General features: G+C 37.6%; 1 protein-coding gene across 9 annotated transcripts; it reads left to right on the top strand.

Annotated features, from left to right (window-relative positions):
* The first annotated feature begins 416 nt into the window (after nucleotides 1-416).
* LOC108227229 (lysine-specific histone demethylase 1 homolog 3) lies at nucleotides 417-18,841 on the top strand. 9 transcript variants are annotated; one of them, XR_010284508.1, is made up of 15 exons: nucleotides 417-574; nucleotides 705-3,124; nucleotides 3,932-4,073; nucleotides 4,490-6,778; nucleotides 6,878-6,971; nucleotides 7,521-7,870; nucleotides 8,908-9,585; nucleotides 9,776-9,850; nucleotides 13,623-13,914; nucleotides 14,905-15,003; nucleotides 16,005-16,179; nucleotides 17,410-17,570; nucleotides 17,794-17,922; nucleotides 18,116-18,229; nucleotides 18,346-18,841. XR_010284508.1 is itself a non-coding variant. In XM_064079564.1 (9 exons), exons 2-9 carry the CDS (start codon nucleotides 891-893, stop codon nucleotides 13,683-13,685), a joined length of 5,925 nt encoding a protein of 1,974 aa, XP_063935634.1. In that variant the 5' UTR covers nucleotides 417-574; nucleotides 705-890; the 3' UTR covers nucleotides 13,686-14,040. The 9 variants fall into 9 exon arrangements, 1 of the variants encoding a protein (XP_063935634.1); XR_010284511.1 differs by lacking the exon at nucleotides 17,410-17,570 and having other exon boundaries at nucleotides 13,623-13,741; XR_010284510.1 differs by lacking the exon at nucleotides 17,410-17,570 and having other exon boundaries at nucleotides 13,623-13,848.

The raw sequence follows: 18,841 nt of genomic DNA, 5'->3' as shown, positions 1-18,841 counted from the left end.
GACTGATCATGAACATATTGATATGACTAACCTGTAAAAAAATATAAAAGATGACATGTATCAAAATCTAAATCCGTTCCGACATATATTTGAAGTTTCTTATTAGATGTTAATAACGATCTAGAGTAAATTTTCTGAAAATACTTTTTTTTTCTTTTCCTCTAAGTTATGAATTTCAGTCATATCCCTTCTCAAATTTTATGTTAATAATGATCTAAGATTAGTTTCTCAAAAATACTTTTTTAATGTATAAATTATGAATTTTAATGGTACCTGGTACCACTCTCAAGTTTTTCAAGACATCATACATCATATATAGACACATACATTCAAAATACATACATCCAGGCCCCTACACTAATGCACTATCAAAAACAAAAGGAAAATCTTATTTTACAGTATTTATATCTATCGGTTGTCATATTTTACCCCCACAAACGCATAACTCGATAGTTTTTTGCCTAATTTTACCAGACCGGGGCAAAGCCTATTCTATTACAAACCGACTTAACATATATATATATATGGACCTCACTGTTTCTTAGCTCTCCTTCCCCACAAGCTTCAACCAAAGGTACATACGTTTCTTAAATCTTTATATATTCACACCCTTTTCGATCATTGTGTTGATAATTGTATTCATTAATAATTTCTTGTGAGTTTTTTTGGCTTGTTTTTTTTATTATTTTGATTGCATTTTGTAGGTTGCTGCTGAAATCTTGTTTGGTGAAATTGGGTGGTGTTTAAATTTTGCAAACATATGATTGTGTGAATTTAGGGTTTCGAATTGATTTGTGTGTTGGGTTTTAAGGTTGGTGTTATAATTTGTTGAATTGGGTTATTTTTTTCTAAGGTGTTAAGGTTTTAAGGTTGTCTGAAAATTGATAAAGATGGAATGTAAGAATGGGTTGTGTGATGGGTCTGTGGAGGAATCTGGGTTAGGGTTTAATGATAGTATGCATATCGGGGTTGAGAAGATGGGGGATGAGGGGGGTAAGGTAGGGGGTAAGAAAAGGGTGATGGAAACTAGGGTTGGGGTTGATTCGAATGATGAGGAGCCGATTGGGGCTATGATGGCGAAGAAGAAAAATAAATGTAACCCTAAGAAGGTAAACGAGGGTTTTGTTGGTGAGGGGATTGAGGAGAAAGAAAGTGGGGTAGAGGATTTAGGGGGTATGGGGGATACATTGGCTATTTATAAGAAGAAGTTAAAGCGGTCTAGGAAGAGCAGTGTATCTGTTGGAATAGGAGATAAGGATTTAGATATAATTGGGCATGAGGGGTGTGGTCAGGAATCTAGTGCTGAGAAAGTTAAAGAAGAGGGAGTGGTTGTAGAGGAAGGTAAGACGGTCGTTGTTGAAGGAACTTGTGGGACTGTAGGTGGCTTGAATGAGTGCTTAGATTTCAATGTAGAAGATTCGTTGTCTGCCTTTTTCCTCAAGGCACAATCTGTTTCAGTGAGGAAATCTCGCACTTCTATGAAGTCAAAGCAGTTAGGAAAAATTTATTCTCTTAGTGATGGTTTGAGTGCTGGCTCTGGCCGTGTTTTAGAGGATCAAATGCCTGAAACATCGATATCACAGTCCCCATTGGAACATATGACCGAAATTGTGGGATTTAATAGCAGTTCAAATTTAGAGTCTGAAAATACGATGGATTTAAAGCGTCATAGGAATAATATTAGAAAAGCGCAGCACACTGGCGGTACTATTTCTCCAGAGTCAAACCCAGAGTTATCTTCTAGGCCTCTGATTTCTGATAGTGTTTTGAGATCTTCTGATGATAGACGCAGTGGAAACCAAGTGAAGCTTGAGGATTCAGTTACCATATCCTTTTCTCAACAATCTGACCTGTATTTAAGGTCATGTCCTAATATAGTCTCAACGCTCCCAAATGGTGAATTAGTGAAGCCGATATGTGATATTCACGAAAGAACCAAGCTAGAAACACTGCAGTTAAACCAACTTATAGCCAAAAATGCCAAAGGTTCCCATTGTCCTGAAGTGAAAGAAAACCTTTGTCTTTCCAGTCGGGGGCCTACCTTTGGGAATGGAATTCTTGAGGATGACGTGAAAATTTCTCCTGTCAAGAAAGCATGTGATCTGGGGAATGTTGTAGTTGAAATTCCTATGTCTGTATCTGCCCCAGAACAGGTGCATACTATCAATCTCTTTGCTGTCGAAACGTCAACCAGAGGCTTCACTGATAGTCTGGGTGTTAAAGAGTTTAAGGCTGTTGTGAACAGTGAAGCTTATAATATGGATGAGAATGTATTTTCAAAGCCTGAACATGATCTTAAGGGGTCTTATTCTGGTAATGCTTCGTTGCACAATTCATATGAAGATTCATGCAATGAGACCACAAAACTGATTTCTGGAAAACATTTGGGGTCATTTGAATGTCTATCTGAGAAAAAATTGACATCTCATGAGACAAATTTGTTAATGTCTAAGCATGACGAGGCAAAGGAGGAGAAAGCTTTATCACCTTCATCACTAGGAGTCGAGAAACAGGAAATTGATTTCCAAGAAAATCCGTCTTGGAACTGCAAGCAAAATGGTGACAAATCTGATGGCCTAACCGAGCATGCACTTATTAACAAGTCTGACACCTCAGTTCCAAGGTGCACTTCCAGTTTCCATCTAACCCATTCATCTGATAATGCATTCAAGGAACCATCTGCATTAAGTTGTGATTTTTCTGGTGATGAAGTAGCCGATGGGTCCTCTTCTCCATCCACTGCTCCTGATTGTAATAAAAATCATACTGACGATACTGGGTTGGTGCCCTCGCCTAAAGATAAAGACAATAAACTTTCAGCGCAGCGTGCAATGCGTAACACCAGAAAGCGTAGGCAATTGGACATGGCTTATGAAGGAGATGCTGATTGGAATTTTCTGGTACATGACGGAAATTTTAATGCTGATAATCAGGATGATGATAATAGCTTGGTTAGAAGAAAGGAGAAATCAAAACCGTCAACCATGTTCCTTGAGGCCAAAAATGGTTGCAATGCAGCAGTATCTTATGGCCTCAAAGCTCGTGCAGCCAGTCCAATTGAGAAGATTAGGTTTAAGGAGGTATTGAAGCGCAAAGGGGGCCTTAATATGTATCTAGAATGCAGGTTTGTTACTATTTTCAAGTCTGATAGTGCATTTATAATTATATGTTCCAAATTATTGTTTTGAAATGCAAGGGCTAGTGTCCTGTACTGCGCCTACTCATATCTTTTTAGCCAATTATTAACCATATATCGCTTGTATCCTCTCTTATTCTTCACTACATTTCTGTCATTACCTGGAGTTAAGTTTGTACTATTCAAGCTAAATGACGTCTTTATGGAAATGTGACAAAGCCTTTGATGTTCTAGTAATTTCTGTATTAATTATGGTTGACAATGTAAGCCCTCTCTGTTTGCTGTTAGCATGAACTTCTTGGTTAAGAGTTTGTTTGGCTGAGATTGTAAGTTACTTTCATGTTCAAACAACGGACATATTTGGCTGAACTTAATAAGGGCTTCCAAAAAATTTCACATTTACATACTATTATTGACATTATGTATTTAAGGGGAGTTTGACCATCCTCTTATTTTCAGATATAAGTACTTATTATCAGAAAAAAGGTATATGTTTACATTTTTTTTCCAGAAATAAGTGACTTATTTTTGAGAAAATAAGATAAGTCAAACGGGTAGTGCCTCTTTTGGTGCTATTTCTGAAATTTTAAGGTACCTTTTTCGGAACTAAGGAGTAAAAGGCACCATTAGTATAATTGGAGAAGCTTTATAATGTGAGATGGTGTTTTACCCAGTATAAACTTAGCAAATACATTAGTTTTATTACAATTAACCTATCTGCTAAATATGTGGTGGTGCTTTTATCTTTATTAATTTCTTCCCTAATATAGCTCTAAATTATATTTATGTTTCCAGGAATCATATATTAGGTCTTTGGAACAAAGATGTTAGTTCCATTTTGCCTCTCTCAAGCTGTGGCATCTCTGCTACTCCAATGGTTGATGAATCACCGGATGCTTCTCTCATTAGGGAAATCTATGAGTTTCTTGATCATTTTGTAAGTCTTTTAGAATGTACAGTAGTTCATTACAACCTAATCATAGGAAAGAATGACAAAATCGAAAAGATTTTCTTCTCCAAATATTTTATCTACATGAGTTGAAGCAATAATGACGGGAAAGGATTAATTGCCCAGAAATAGTACAATTGAGGGCGACTAGTAACCATTTGGATACATAGGTATTTTAGAAAAACTGATACTCTCTTCTAATTACTTTTCTTAAAAACTTCTATTTAACCGAAGTGTATCGCTTTTAGGTGGATGGACTCATTGATTCCTTTTTGATATAGTGTTATTTTTTCTGCTACCTTGGTATTGCAACTGTTCTTGTTCACATGTGTACAGGATAGAATGTTGGATTGCCTTAAATTCAGAGGAATATATGTTTAAATTGATAAATACCTTTTTGACAGGGTTACATTAATATTGGAATTGCTTCTAAGAAAAGGGTTTCAGAATCTTCTTTAGTATATAATCTACATGCTTCAACCAAGAAAACATTAGGGGAAACACCTGGGGCCGCTTTGGCTGATTCAGATGAAGGAGTTTCGTTTATTGTTGGCAAGTCCAGGAATCCTGATTCTTCATTGGAGGAAAAGAATTTGGCTCTACATGATTGCGAAAATGTTGTAGCAATGGACAAACAAGACAGGCCAGTTCTTGATTCACATGTTTTGGAGTCATTTATACTGACAAAACCTGAAAAAAGTGACAGTAATCAGGGACAGGGACTACTAGATGGTATGGAATCAGTAACACTCGGAAGTTTGGATAATTTGAATTTTGTATCTCCTTGTAAAGTAGCAGATGCTGGAACAGCCCCTGTTATACCTTCAGAGCCCATGAGAAAGATTAATCGCACCCTATATGACACAGTTGATAATGTAGGGGAGAATCCATGCGGGGAACATCATTCGGAAGTTGCAAAGCAAATTATCATAATTGGAGCTGGGCCTGCTGGATTAGCTGCTGCTCGCCATTTGCAGAGACAGGGTTTCCAAGTTACTGTTTTAGAGGCTAGAGGTAGAATAGGAGGTCGTGTCTTTACTGATCGAACATCTCTTTCGGTACCAGTGGATCTTGGGGCTAGCATTATTACAGGTGTTGAAGCAGACGTGGCTGCTGAACGAAGACCAGATCCTTCTTCCATAATTTGCTCTCAGATGGGTCTCGAGTTAACTGTACTGAAAAGTGACTGCCCTCTTTATGATACTGTCACAGGTCACAAAGTTCCTGCAGATTTAGATGAAGATCTGGAGTCTGAATTCAACAATCTACTTGATGACATGGAACTTCTGGTTGCTCAAAAGGGGACGCATGCTATGAAAATGTCCCTTGAAGATGGTTTAGAATTTGCCCTTGAGAGGCGTCGCTTGACCAAGTATAAAAGAAATGGTGGAAGAAGTATTCTTCATAAATTAGCAGATGTTATCGATGAAGAGGTTCTTAGGAACAGCAATTCTGAAGGAGAAGTATTAAGTCCTCTTGAAAGGAGGGTCATGGATTGGCATTTTGCTCACTTGGAGTACGGTTGTGCTGCTTCACTCAAGGATGTATCACTTCCTTGCTGGAATCAGGATGACGTATATGGAGGATTTGGAGGAGCTCATTGTATGATCAAAGGGGGATACAGCACTGTAGTCGAGGCGTTGGGAGAAGGTCTTTGCATACATTTGAATCACGTGGTCACAAGTGTTACCTACCGCACAGGTGATGCCATGATAGATGAAGATCAGCATCACAACGTTAAAGTTTCCACTTCAAATGGTAGAGACTTTTTTGGTGATGCAGTTCTGATCACTGTTCCACTTGGGTGCCTAAAAAAGGAATCGATAAAGTTTGCACCGCCATTGCCACATTGGAAAAACTTGTCCATACAAAGGCTTGGTTTTGGTGTGCTTAATAAAGTGGTTTTGGAATTCCCTGAAGTATTTTGGGATGATTCTGTTGATTATTTTGGAGCAACTGCTGAGGAAACAGACAAGAGGGGTCACTGCTTTATGTTTTGGAATGTCAGGAAAACCGTTGGGGCACCTATTCTTATAGCTTTAGTCGTTGGTAGGGCAGCTTTAGATGTGCAAGACAAGAGCTCGTCCGAACATGTAAACCATGCGTTAGCGGTTCTCAGAAAACTCTTTGGGGTAGCTGTTGTGCCTGATCCAGTTGCGTCAGTTGTGACTGATTGGGGAAGGGATCCATACAGTTATGGTGCTTACTCTTATGTTGCTATTGGTGCATCTGGTGAAGATTATGACATACTGGGTAGCCCTGTTGAGAATTGTGTGTTTTTTGCTGGTGAAGCTACATGCAAGGAGCACCCTGACACGGTTGGTGGTGCAATGATGAGTGGAATTCGGGAGGCTGTTCGCATTATGAATATGTTGACTACAGGAATTGATTATATGACAGAGGTGAATTCAATGGAGGCTGAACAGAGATGCATGGACAGTGAACGAAGTGAAGTTAATGACATAATTAAAAGACTTGAAGCAGTTCAGATGTCAAATGCTCTATATGAAAAATCTTTGGATGGAAGCCATGTTATAACAAGGAAAGATTTACTGCAAGACATGTTCTCTAAAGCAAAAACCACATCTGGTAGATTGCATCTGATCAAAGAGCTGTTGCATTTTCCTGTTAGGGTGCTGAAATCTTTTGCTGGAACCAAAGACGGGCTCAGCATTCTCAACAAATGGATTCTGGTATGTGTTTAGTGTGTTTGTCTTTGGTATAAAAGTGATCTAGGAAATTTAAAGTTCGCCTTTGCAGTTATCAGTATTAATGCTCTACTTCTACAACAGGATTCTCTGGGAAAGGATGCGACTCAACTACTGCGGCATTGTGTTCGTCTTCTTACTCTTGTTTCCACTGATCTGCTAGCAGTTCGTGTGTCTGGTATATACTCTATTGCCTGTGTATCTGTTCTATTAAATAGAAATATAGGTGTATGACTGTGGCTCTATAAAACAGACTGGAGTGCAGCCATGGTTATTTTTCACATGTTAAGACTTAGAGTTTCTTCTTAAATAATCTATAATCTATAGGTTTCTTTTTAAATAATTTATGGGTTTGATTGGAGATCAGTGAGAATGAGATGCTGCATATATAATATTGTTCAAGGGGAAAATTGCAACAGATCTTTTTATATAGTTTCAATGAAAATATTATACTGGTGTCAAGATAACTAGCACCTTGCTTCTCTTGTTCTTCATATATTATAAGCTAGGAGAATTAATAAATTTTGTTAGCTTAAGTACATGATAGTTTGTGCACTAGATCTAACTGTATCCATATATATGAGCCATCTTATGATGAAGCTATTACGTGTTATATCGCCATTAGACAATGCTCTACTGCTTTTTACAGCCAATATATTAAAAAAACTTGCTTTTTCATTATTTTTTTAGTTGTCTCACTTGCTCACGTTCTAAAAATATGTTGTAGGAATTGGGAAAACTGTTAAAGAAAAAGTATGTCTGCATACCAGCCGTGATATACGCGCTGTAGCAAGCCAATTGGTTAATGTGTGGATCGAAGTATTTCGCAAACAGAAGGCCTCCAATGGTGGGCTGAAGTTGATGAGGCAATCGAATGCCGTGGAGTCCTCAAAAAGCAAGTATAGTCTTGGTTCAGGGAAACCCCCTGCCCCACATGGCGCACAACCTTCACACAATAAAAAGGGAATCAACCCTACCAAGATGTTGGATGAAATACAATATGTCCCATCAGAGGAAGAAAAAGCTATCTTAGCTGCTGAAGAAGCAGCTCGTGCAGCGGCAATTGCAGCTGCCAAGGTTGGTTTCTCATAATAGATACTCCTCAAAAATATTTGATGAACTTCTCTGGCTTGACATTCTTAGTACAACATCTGAGTTCTTATAGGAAATACATTCATTTATATCCTTATTATGAACTGAGTTACCGTCCAATGCATGTGCCATTCTTTCATGCTCACGAGGCTGATGATTTATGTTCATAAATTGTTGTACTCTACCCACTATTCTTCAATCATATTCTTCCGAATTCTTCAAAAGTCCAAGTCTCTATAATCTGTATATGTTACTTTTCTGTAAAGAGAGACAAGACTACAGGAAAGCCACATCCACATGACTTTCATCCTCTTTGAGATGCACATTTACAGAAGACATATATTGTAAGGGTAGTGGCTTATTTATTTTGCCTTGATCAGGATTATGATTATTGTGCATCTCAATATAGATTAAAATTCTGAAAGCTATGCTTGATTAGACACCATAAGACATAAGTTCCTCCCTTATACATTTATAGCTCATTTTGCATTACATATTTAAATAATAGTGCTTCAATTGATATGTGTAATATAAGTCTTTTTGCTTTGCAATTCCCAGATTCGTTGGTGGCAACTTAAATATATTTGAATGCTTCAACTATAATATCACTATTGTTATTAAAAATCTGAAGGGATTTATTTTACATAAAAAAAACTCTGAAGGGATTTATAGGTTTTATGAGTGACAGACATATCAATCACTCTGTATAGCCTTTGCGGACCGTTTATCTAAATTATATCCGGTCTGAGTTGCTTGGTTCAGACATTTGAATAAAAGAACAACAATGGACAAGTTTCTTTGTATGAGGGAACATTTTATAGTTATTTATGATGAATATTTTGTATTCACAAGCCAGATTGTGCTTGATGGTCAGCGTTTGGGAGGACTTGTAGATGTTACCTCGTTTGTGTTAATTTGTGTGTTGGTGTATTGTAAATATGTTTGCGATTTACTTTCATAAAGCACCACTACGTACTCTTATACATGTTCAACATTTATAAAAGTTACTTCTGTACGTGCAGGCCTATGCTCTGTCAGGTACCAGGGGCAGTACTTCTCTGCAGCTTCCTAAGATACCTTCGTTTAACAAATATGCTAGACGCGAGCATTATCCGCAATTGGAGGAGGCCGATAACCATACATTGGAAATAGATTCTAGGAACTGCAAGGTTAGGGAATGGACTGCTGATTTCTCATCTTCTCATGTGAACCTTGGAAATTCGAAAAGGTCGGTGGAAAATCTCCCACAGCGCAGCTCCTTACATGAGGTTGCTTGTCAGGTGAACTTCAGTGAGCACTCTGCTGATAGTGCGGCTGTTGACAGCAGTATATTCACCAAAGCATGGGTTGACAGTGCTGGCAGCGAAGGTATTAAGGATGGAAGTGCCATTGAGAGATGGCAGTCACAAGCCGCCGCCGCTGATTCTGAGTTCTATAGTCGGACCATGCGGATGATGGATGCGGAAGAGACTAAAATTAACTCGAGGCCGTCTATAATGAAGCATGAAGTTCATGCAAGTGAGAGCTCTACTTTCCAAGTTACTACAGGGAAGGAGATGGTTGAAAATCGATCTAAAGGACCAGAGAAGATCAAGCAAGCTGTTGTGGATTATGTTGCATCTTTGCTCATGCCTCTTTATAAAGCAAAGAAATTTGACAAGGATGGTTACAAGTCAATAATGAAGAAAGCAACAACAAAGGTCAATTCTTTCTTCCATTCTTTTCTTAAAACACTAATAGGATACATGTTACACTGAAACAAAAGTAGATTACACATCTGTAGGTGAAATACTAATAAAGCAACACTAATTTCATGACTTTACTTTACAGCCTTATTAATGGTTTGGAATATGTACCATTACCTTCTTATCTCCTCCAAACTAATTTCAGGTCATGGACCAGGCCACAGATGCAGAGAAATCAATGAATGTTTTTGACTTCCTTAATTCTAAGCGCAAACACAAGGTAACTAAATTTTCTACCCCAGTCTTGCATGTGTTTCTCTAATTGCTTTATCTTTTGTTTCATAACATATGTTTTTGGCTGAATTTCTCTGCCGTTTGATTGCTTCACTTGCACTATGTAATATTTTTTAAGGGTAAAATATATTTTGGTCTCCCTTACACTATGATGACGAGAAATAGTTCACATTAATCATGAAGATATTCATAACACTTCGATCCAACACTTCACATGATGCCTCAGGACACTACATGCCCAACCCGACTTAGACTAAACCAGTAGTTGGTGGATAGTTTTGTAGAAAAGAAACTTGCAAAATGTGACTACTTGGAGCTTCAGTGCCTCTTATTCTTTATCAGTGGTTCTGTATTTATTTTCTTCGGTTCCAATCTGAGGTCTGAGGTCTAATGAAGTGCATGTGCTTTTTTATTCTTTTCCTCTCTTATTCAGATAAATATCATTTGTCTGGGTCTTGTCAACGGGGTTCTCTTCAACCTGACAACTGACAACTTACTCTGATGAATGTAATTTTTCTTTTTAGAGCAACTCCAACCATGAAAACCCTTGGCTAAAAAGTGAGTTGGCATACCAAAATAAAAAATATAGATAATCTCTTGAAAATATCACACTCCAACCATGCCTTCCTCTTGTCTATAATTATAGTCAACCTCCTATAGATGACTCTATTTGTCGAATCTCTACATGCCTTAAGAAATCTGTAGCAAGATTAAACATCATTTATTACCATATTGAAGTGATATATTCTATTTATAATAATCTAAAATATTAATAACATACTATTTTTAAATTATAACCAACCAATATAGCCAATACCACCGAATTACATAATGTCCTACGGGTCCAATTTAGCCAACCCTGTTGTAGATGCTCTTGAGTAGACTGTCCACTCTATTTTATTCTCATACGCAAATAATTGTGGGCGCATATCCATTATTTGTTTTTTTGGGTGGGTTGGTGGTTGTGGGGTGGGGGGTGGGGGGTGGGGGGTGGGGGGGGGGGGGGGGGGGCTTGGAGGCCCTCTTCTTTCGTCTGTAGCAGATATATTGGCCTGTGTGGCAACTAATAAGGTAGATAAATATGAACCACGATTTTTTTAATTTTTGACTGGGATGTCTTGGTCTTGTCAACAACTTCCTTTTTTCGAGCAAACTACCCCTAATTCTATGCATGTGGTAGTGGAATGCTCAAGATTGGTGAAGTATTGTTTTTATGCTAAGATTGTGTTTAAGGGTGGTCGCAGAACTGTAATTTTGTTGAAGGGGCCCTCACAACAGGTTCGGTAAAGCTGAATACAGTTGTGCATGTCTGTAATGGTCTATGTTACTCCGACCCGGCTATTCCGTTGGCCGTACCCATGTCGACACGACAGGGGATATGATGCCGGATACGTGGTCTTTAGATCGGATCCGTCGTCACCTGAAAAATGGAAGCTCGTCAGAAAGAACTAAAGCTCGCCGGATATATTTTTGCAGGCTACTGTTAGTGATTGCATGATTGCTGATCTAACAAGTGACATGTGTTTGAAGATTTTTTTTAACACATGTATGTATAGTTGTATGTATATATTATACTTTGGGTAGGTAGCCAGGTAGGTGAAATTAGAAGAAGGGGATGGGAAAGACGAGCTAGGGAAGGGGGAGGTAAAGTCAAACTTTACACCTAGATATGTCTGCTTGAGTGATAATATAAAAATGAATCTGGACAATATGGATGTCATGTCCATTTATTACTTAATGGAGCCTGTGTTACCATATAAGGAAAAAAAAATACTAATGTTAAGGAGTAATTAGATCCACTACTACTAGTATAATTAAATATATTTTTAATATTATTTTGATTATAACTGATTTTATCAATGCATAATCCTAATATATAAAATAAATAAACAATTGTTATAATATAAAATTTTAATTTAAATAAAAAATGCTGTGTCCCCGTACCTGTGTCCAAAATTTGGACGGTGTCCCCATGTCTTAAATTTTTTAATATTTTGTGTCCGACACTTAGATACGTGTCGTGTCCGACTCTCCGTACCCAAGTCTGAGTAACATTGGTAATGGTACATATGTGGGGCCGTGGATAGTTAGAAATTTCGTGAGACGCTTGCTGTAGTTGCTTGTAGGACTGCTGGTCGGAAGCAGAAGCAGAGGCGGCAACGGCTGTTTATTGGTTTGAGCGGCGTAGTAGCGCCCAATGCTGCACAGATAGCGGATCGATCAGGTATGGGGTAAGTGGTACGAGTACGGGTGTGTGGAACACTAGTTTGTATGAATCGGGTTTGACATGCCGCGAATCAGGTTCGTGGATCGATACAAGGATCCACTTGTAACATTATATTTTCAATTTTTCATATTTTATTAAAATACAAATGTGATTCTAAAACTAAAATATATTAGTTATGGAACTTATGTCAACTAAAAATTAATTTAAATTTTAATATCAACTCGTATAGACTGAATATGGATTGAATATGAAAGAAATGCAGCATAACGATATTAATATCTTATACAAGTGTAGAGTTCCAATCATTTTGAGAATATCTAGGCTTTCTTCCTTGGCTTCATAATAATGCCAACATTACCTTCTTCCTCGACTTTTATCAGTTCATGTAGAAAAAGAAAAACATTTGTATACACAGACATATATGTATATGCACCAGGTCGAAGTCGACCCGTGATCCCATACGACCAGTTCCATCGGTCAGTTGACTCGTGATTCGTGAACGCGTAGCACTGGTAGAACCCTTGTAGAGTCAGGATATTCTGCTATCGATGAAACCATATTTTAATAGTAAGTCCCATCTTTTAAACTTAATGACTCCACTCTGCACTTGAGTAACTATCTCTTGGAATGCTGTGGTACCGGTTATCTTCGTAAATCCTCGGTTTGCAGTTTATTTTTGAAGAGGCAATTCAGCAGCTTCACAAATCTACCTAGGGCTAAGTAAGACTGTTTGTGATTATGTTCTCCGATAGGACTGTTTGTTTGTTCAGTCTAATCACCAAATGCAGTGCTGGGTAGCCAAGTGCTGAACATATAACTGTTGAAAGCATGCATTTGATTGATTTAAAATCGATGAACGCGAAAAGAGCATCTACGGGCTATTGAGAACAAATCCAATTAGACTGGGGATGATACCCTGACCTCGATTTTTTTGCATAAATTGGGGCTCGGTTGGGTAAGACTTTGAGTACGGTACCTTGCTGGTCATTAACGAGAGAGTTGCACACAATTTTGACTCGGCCTGAGGAAGCCCTGGAAACAACAGAAAGGAAGGGGTCAATATAGCTTCTGTGAAGATACTTGGCTTTAAGCAGGAGGTTTTGGAAAGTGACACTATAAAGGCCATTCCAGCTATAAAGAAAATAATATGGAAGGATGGACTCTGTTGCTCCTGTTTTTCATGACATTTGAAAAATTAAAATAGCTATGGTTCTTTGATGTTCATTATTTTAAGCGCGGGGAAAACTTTAGCTCATCTATTAGCTAAGTGCAACATTAACATAGGTTCTTCTAGAATGCTTTTCCGGACTTTGATATAATTTGATAAAAGAGCTAGCTCAGCTTACATCAATAAATAATGTATTCCAGCAGTGTAAGATCATTTCTGAATTACCACGCAATTACTCTGCCCTAGGAAGTCAATGCTGAATGAAAATTTTGATTTGGTATATTTCTTATATATTAATGGGCATTTTACTTTTGCAGTAGTTTATTACTTACTGGGTTTTTTTTGTACTGTTATAATATGCAGATCCGAGCATTTGTAGACATGTTGATTGAGAGACACATGGCGAGTAAATCAGGTGTTAGATAGTCGTTTCTTCATCTCACTGCTATCTTTTGGAAGGTGGAGGAAGCCTGATCTTGCTAGTGGGTGCTCTTGATATATTGATGTTGCATAATAGCAGACAGTGTCGTTAATAGAAATTCTACAGTTTATGACTAAGATGTTGCAGAAATGGATGAAGGTGGCTTTTGTAAGAATCTGTCAATGTGATCATGATTGGTGGACTTGTTACAGACTCCCGACTTTTTGTGCCTTTGTACGATATCATACACATTATGTTAGAAATTGATTAACCATTAAAGTAAATATTCAGAATTGATAAGCCTACTACATATTTCAAGTTGGGCACTTTGCAATGATATTGATATGCTTGTTTTGATGATATGCACATGTGATAAAAAATATTAGCCATCTTGAGAAGAGCGGTGCATCATCTTTAAGCTTTATATTAAAGGTGTAGAGGAAAATACTTCTAGGTTTTTGTTCATTGGTCACCATTGGAGCATCTTATATTCCTCATCACTGTTTTTACTCTATAACTTCATATGTGCATATAAAAAGTTAGTAGACGAAATATATTACCAACTATTGCTTCTGCTTAAGATATTGTTCGTTTTGGTTTAACCAAAAGATGAGCTGCATATCAGTGCCTCTTTTCTAGGTGATCTGGTTTCTGTCGTCCTATTTCGTTTTGTCTTTTATTCCGTGTGTGAGCACCGACTGGTTTTTCCTCTCCCCCTGGCATTCCTTATTTGTAATTCAAGAAAGTATAATCCCATCATAATTGTTTGTCATTTAATATGTTCTAAGTGGCTTTTTTATTATTAGTGTTGGGATGTCAGCTTCAGTCGGAGCCTTTCCTAACTGATTTGGATGATCTCTCTCCCTATCTCTCTCTCTCTCTCTCTCTCTCCCCCCCCCCCCCTCTCTCTCTCTCACTCTCTCTCTCTCAGCTCTACATTTATTAATTGATTGGGGTTTTTTACTTGCATCCTTATGCCTGGGATTTGAAATATTTTTCTTGCATGGTATCTCATGAGTATGGTTAAAAAATGAGGTTTCACTTTTGTGATATCTCAATGCCAGGCTTGACTTTGCATAAAGTGTTGAGATAGCATGTTTTGTCTCCTTAACTTAGTTAGTTGTGAACTTCAGTGGCACCTCAAGCATGTTACTAACTTTTCCTACTCCCACTTTCTCCTAGCATCTGCTTTTCTTGCTTTGACACTCTTCACGCTTTTTTCAGGCATGAGACTGTCAAAGGGAAGGATAATGAAATGACTGTAATTTAAGTAGACGTGCTTTGTTAGTCAAGCAGGACTTGTGTCTTTGCAGATAAAAATTGGTATGGAAGTTCTTACAAGTTTTGAGTTGCAGACTGCCTGCCTATACTGATTTTTATCTGAAAACTTGGAGGTTTTTTAAATGCATGTTACTGATTTTTTTTAATGCATCATTTCGAGTATGTTTACCTGAATATTGAACTTGTGTTCAGTTACAGACTCAAGTTCAGTATTACATCTGAAAATCTGTTGCATAAGGCAGCTTATATGGTGAATTGAGAAAGGCTGAGGCTTACTCTACTGTATCAAACTGGAAGTTAAAGTAATTAATTTATGGATGATCAGTTTGTAACAGTTCATTGATAATTTGTACTGTATGAGAACAGGGTCAGATTCTTGGATGTAGTTGGACATTAGGGGTGTCCAGTAATGACCACACTCTCTTTAAAGCAGGGATAATTAGAGAGTTATTATTGGACTCCATAAAATATATAAGATACGACCCTTGTGTCTCACATGAATACGTTCGGGCTCATAACATGATTTTTCCATCAAGATTAGAAATGGTAGTCTGTGTTGATCTCCCTCTCTCTCTCTCTCTCCCTCCCTCCTTCCCTCCCTCCCTCTGTGTGTGTGTGTGTCTCTCTCCCCCCTCCCCTCCCCACCCTCTCTCTCCCCACCCTCAATTTCCCTCCCTCCCCCTCTCCTCCTCTCCCTCTCGCCCCAGTGTAATTATTGTAGATTGGCTGATGTGTTGATGTTTTTTGTCACCTCATGATATTTCTAAGTAACATGATGTAGTGACGCTTTTGGTAGTTTCTTCAGAAGTTTGGCTGTACTCTGCATATAGATTGTAGTGTTTATACTCGTTTCCGTTATCAATTATTCGAAATTCAGTAACACCTCATGCATTTAATTTAATTCAATTCCTTAATCCATTTCCTAGGGATGTCTTCTTTCATGCTGCTTTACTTTTCTTATGGATTCCTCCATTATTAATTAGTTGAAATTTAGTAACACCTCATCATTCAATTTAATTTTAATTCCTTCATCTATTTTTTAGGGATGTCCTCTTTCATACTTTCCTTATGGATTTCGCCTGGTGTGGAACTGTCAGATTCATGGATCATGACGTGTTATGTTTTCAAAAGCTGTGCATGGAGATTATGCGTCCAATGAGAAATTCACAATTGGTTTGAAAGTTTATTGGGCTATCTTGAATCAGGATTCCCTTGCGGGTAAGAGAGTCTGATCTTATTAAAGGTTAGAATTGTAGAATGCATTGTATCAAAATAGTTTTCTCATAACTGAAATAATAAGTGGAGGATGTTATTTAGTGATTAATTTTATGCCTTCTCCAAAATTATTTAATGTTGCATGGATTTATGAGGCAGCAAGTACAGAATTAAATTCGTTTAGGTGGGGGCTTACTGTACGTGATATATAGCTGGAAGTTGAAAAATTATACTCCCTCCACCCCAAATTAGATGAGCCTTTTGGGGAAAAAATTTATCCCAAAATAGTTGAGCTTCTCCGCTTTCAATGCATATTTATCAACTATTTTCCATCCTTACCCTCTTTTATTTATCATTCCAATGTACCACTTGCTAATATACAATAGGAAGTCAACACAATAAATATGGGTAAAGATGGTAAAAGAAACAACCATTTAATACTCCTTAATATGCGTGAAATGAGCAAAAGGCTCATCTAAATTGGGATGGAGGGAGTATTATTGAGGATAGTAATAAATTGTGAAGAGAGATGTGTTGACTCGGAGAAAGGGTCCAAGGATCCCACTTCTCTAGCTCGAACAAGAATAAACTATACAGGACTTTTGATTGGATCCTGTAATAATATAGTTGTGTACCCATTTGGTTCCATGGAATTCATTGAATTTGATGAGAATTAAACGTTGGTTTCTATGTCTAAAATACCATGTTATATTTCCGTGAACATTTATTACCAAGTAGACCACTTGTGGAACTTTCTGGATCTACCACTAATTGTTTTTGTGAAGTTTAGCTATCAGAGTTTCTCAAAGATTAATAGCAACTACTTAAGTTCGTGATCACTCAGATCACAACAAATATAGTATAACCTATGTGATCAAGTCATTATCAAAACCAAATGCCAATATAGGTTGTATGCATTAAAATATTTAGGGATGTGAGTTTATTATGTTACCTGGACTCGGTTATGGGTGCGGATCTGAGAGTAAGATTCTTAGTTCCAATATATTTAGGGTTCTAGATATGGATCTAAATCGGACACAGGCGTGGGGACTCAGCATGACTGACATTCCACAAGTAATATTTTATGCATAGTGATGTGCTGTACATACATAAAAATAGTGTGTACAGTGTACTATGCTTGAATCACATACACAGATACACTTAATTGTGTATTTTAACTTGTAGATTAATATTGAAACGAGTCATCTATTGATCTTACTCTCTGTAAATAAGACGCGAGGAGAGCTTCAATTTCATTTTTAAATGGATGCTTCGAGGTGAAGTATTTGGCTAAGGATCTATTTCAGAAACTATTCCACACCAATGTCATGTCCGGTGGACATGAAAACCATCCCCATTTCATGTGCTGGTGGACACAGGCATGAGGACAAAAGGTAAAGGAGAATATGGATAAAGTTATCTGCGTAATTTTTGGGACAGTTGGAGAGTAATGAGTGAAATCACACTTGTGTGAAATGTAAATCTACTGAAATCTAGAATAGCTTGTTATGTAATGTTAATACTTTATTGTTTCCTCGACATCCTGCTGCAGTTCACAGCTGAACATTATCAGAAGTGTACATTATGATTCTTATCTATATCAAATTCCCGTGACAGATGTGGTGTGCCTGCACAAGATAGCCCTCAGAAGCAAACTTGAAGAACACTGATCCATTACAGTGTCTGTGGATTCTTTCCGCTTATACTACTTTTGAGGTCATATTCCTTGTAGCTGAGCTGCATATGGTATAACTTGCCCTTCTTTTCCCCGTAGTTATCAAAATTGTTGTGATGTTAAATATGGGTTGATTACTTGGGATAGTTGTTTGTAGATAAAATATCTGTGCAATCGTTGTTCATTAAATGTTCATTCAGTTATGTACATGACATGCTGTGTATAGATTCATATTAATACTGTTGTACTGGTAATGGTCCTCAGGTATTTGAATGAGCAGAATAACGTGCTGCAAGGTTTACCTGATAATATCAACTTGATAACCCTGCAGACCGTACGGTGTGCCATTGTCCATCCACACCCAGGTGGCGGTATCAAGTATGTATTAATAACTTAATTTTGGTTCATTGTACTTTCTTATTCCAGCTATTACTTTCATTTGGTGGTTATATGTTCCATATGCAAATAGCGGTTATTAAGCTATGCAATTGCAGGCATGGGTACCCGTTTCAATTAATACATTTGCGGTGGTGCCAGGGTTGTAACATTGCAGCAAGTGGCGAACTGCTTTAAATTGAAATGTTAGGGTTACAAACTATGGGGGATTGGGAAGAGATTGTAGTTCCATCTACTTGGTTACACCCCAGGAAAAGTGCATTCAGTATTTTTTATAACGCAGAAGTTACACGCCTTGGGAATTGGGAGGTCCTAAAATGCTGGTAATTGGACCCTAAAGCTGGTACCAAAATTAGTTTGTGGTTAATGTGCTTCACCAGTTCAGTTCAATGACAGCAGCTAATTAAATTTCATTTATGCAGTTATGAACATATGATTGGTCAGTGTAGTTTGAACAGTTGATCATAGACATGAGATCTGACCGTATAGATGTTGTAAAACGTAAATAGAATATAGATCACTGATTATGCTGCTTTGGATATCAATTTTACCAACTGCTCCGTTATTGTATTGTATTTTCTTATCATTTGTGTA

The sequence above is a fragment of the Daucus carota genome, chromosome 6 (genome assembly GCF_001625215.2).
Source record: "Daucus carota subsp. sativus chromosome 6, DH1 v3.0, whole genome shotgun sequence".
Classification (NCBI taxonomy): Eukaryota; Viridiplantae; Streptophyta; class Magnoliopsida; order Apiales; family Apiaceae; genus Daucus; species Daucus carota.
Note: the sequence above shows the minus strand (reverse complement) of the source record. Positions and strands in the feature narration are given on the sequence as shown.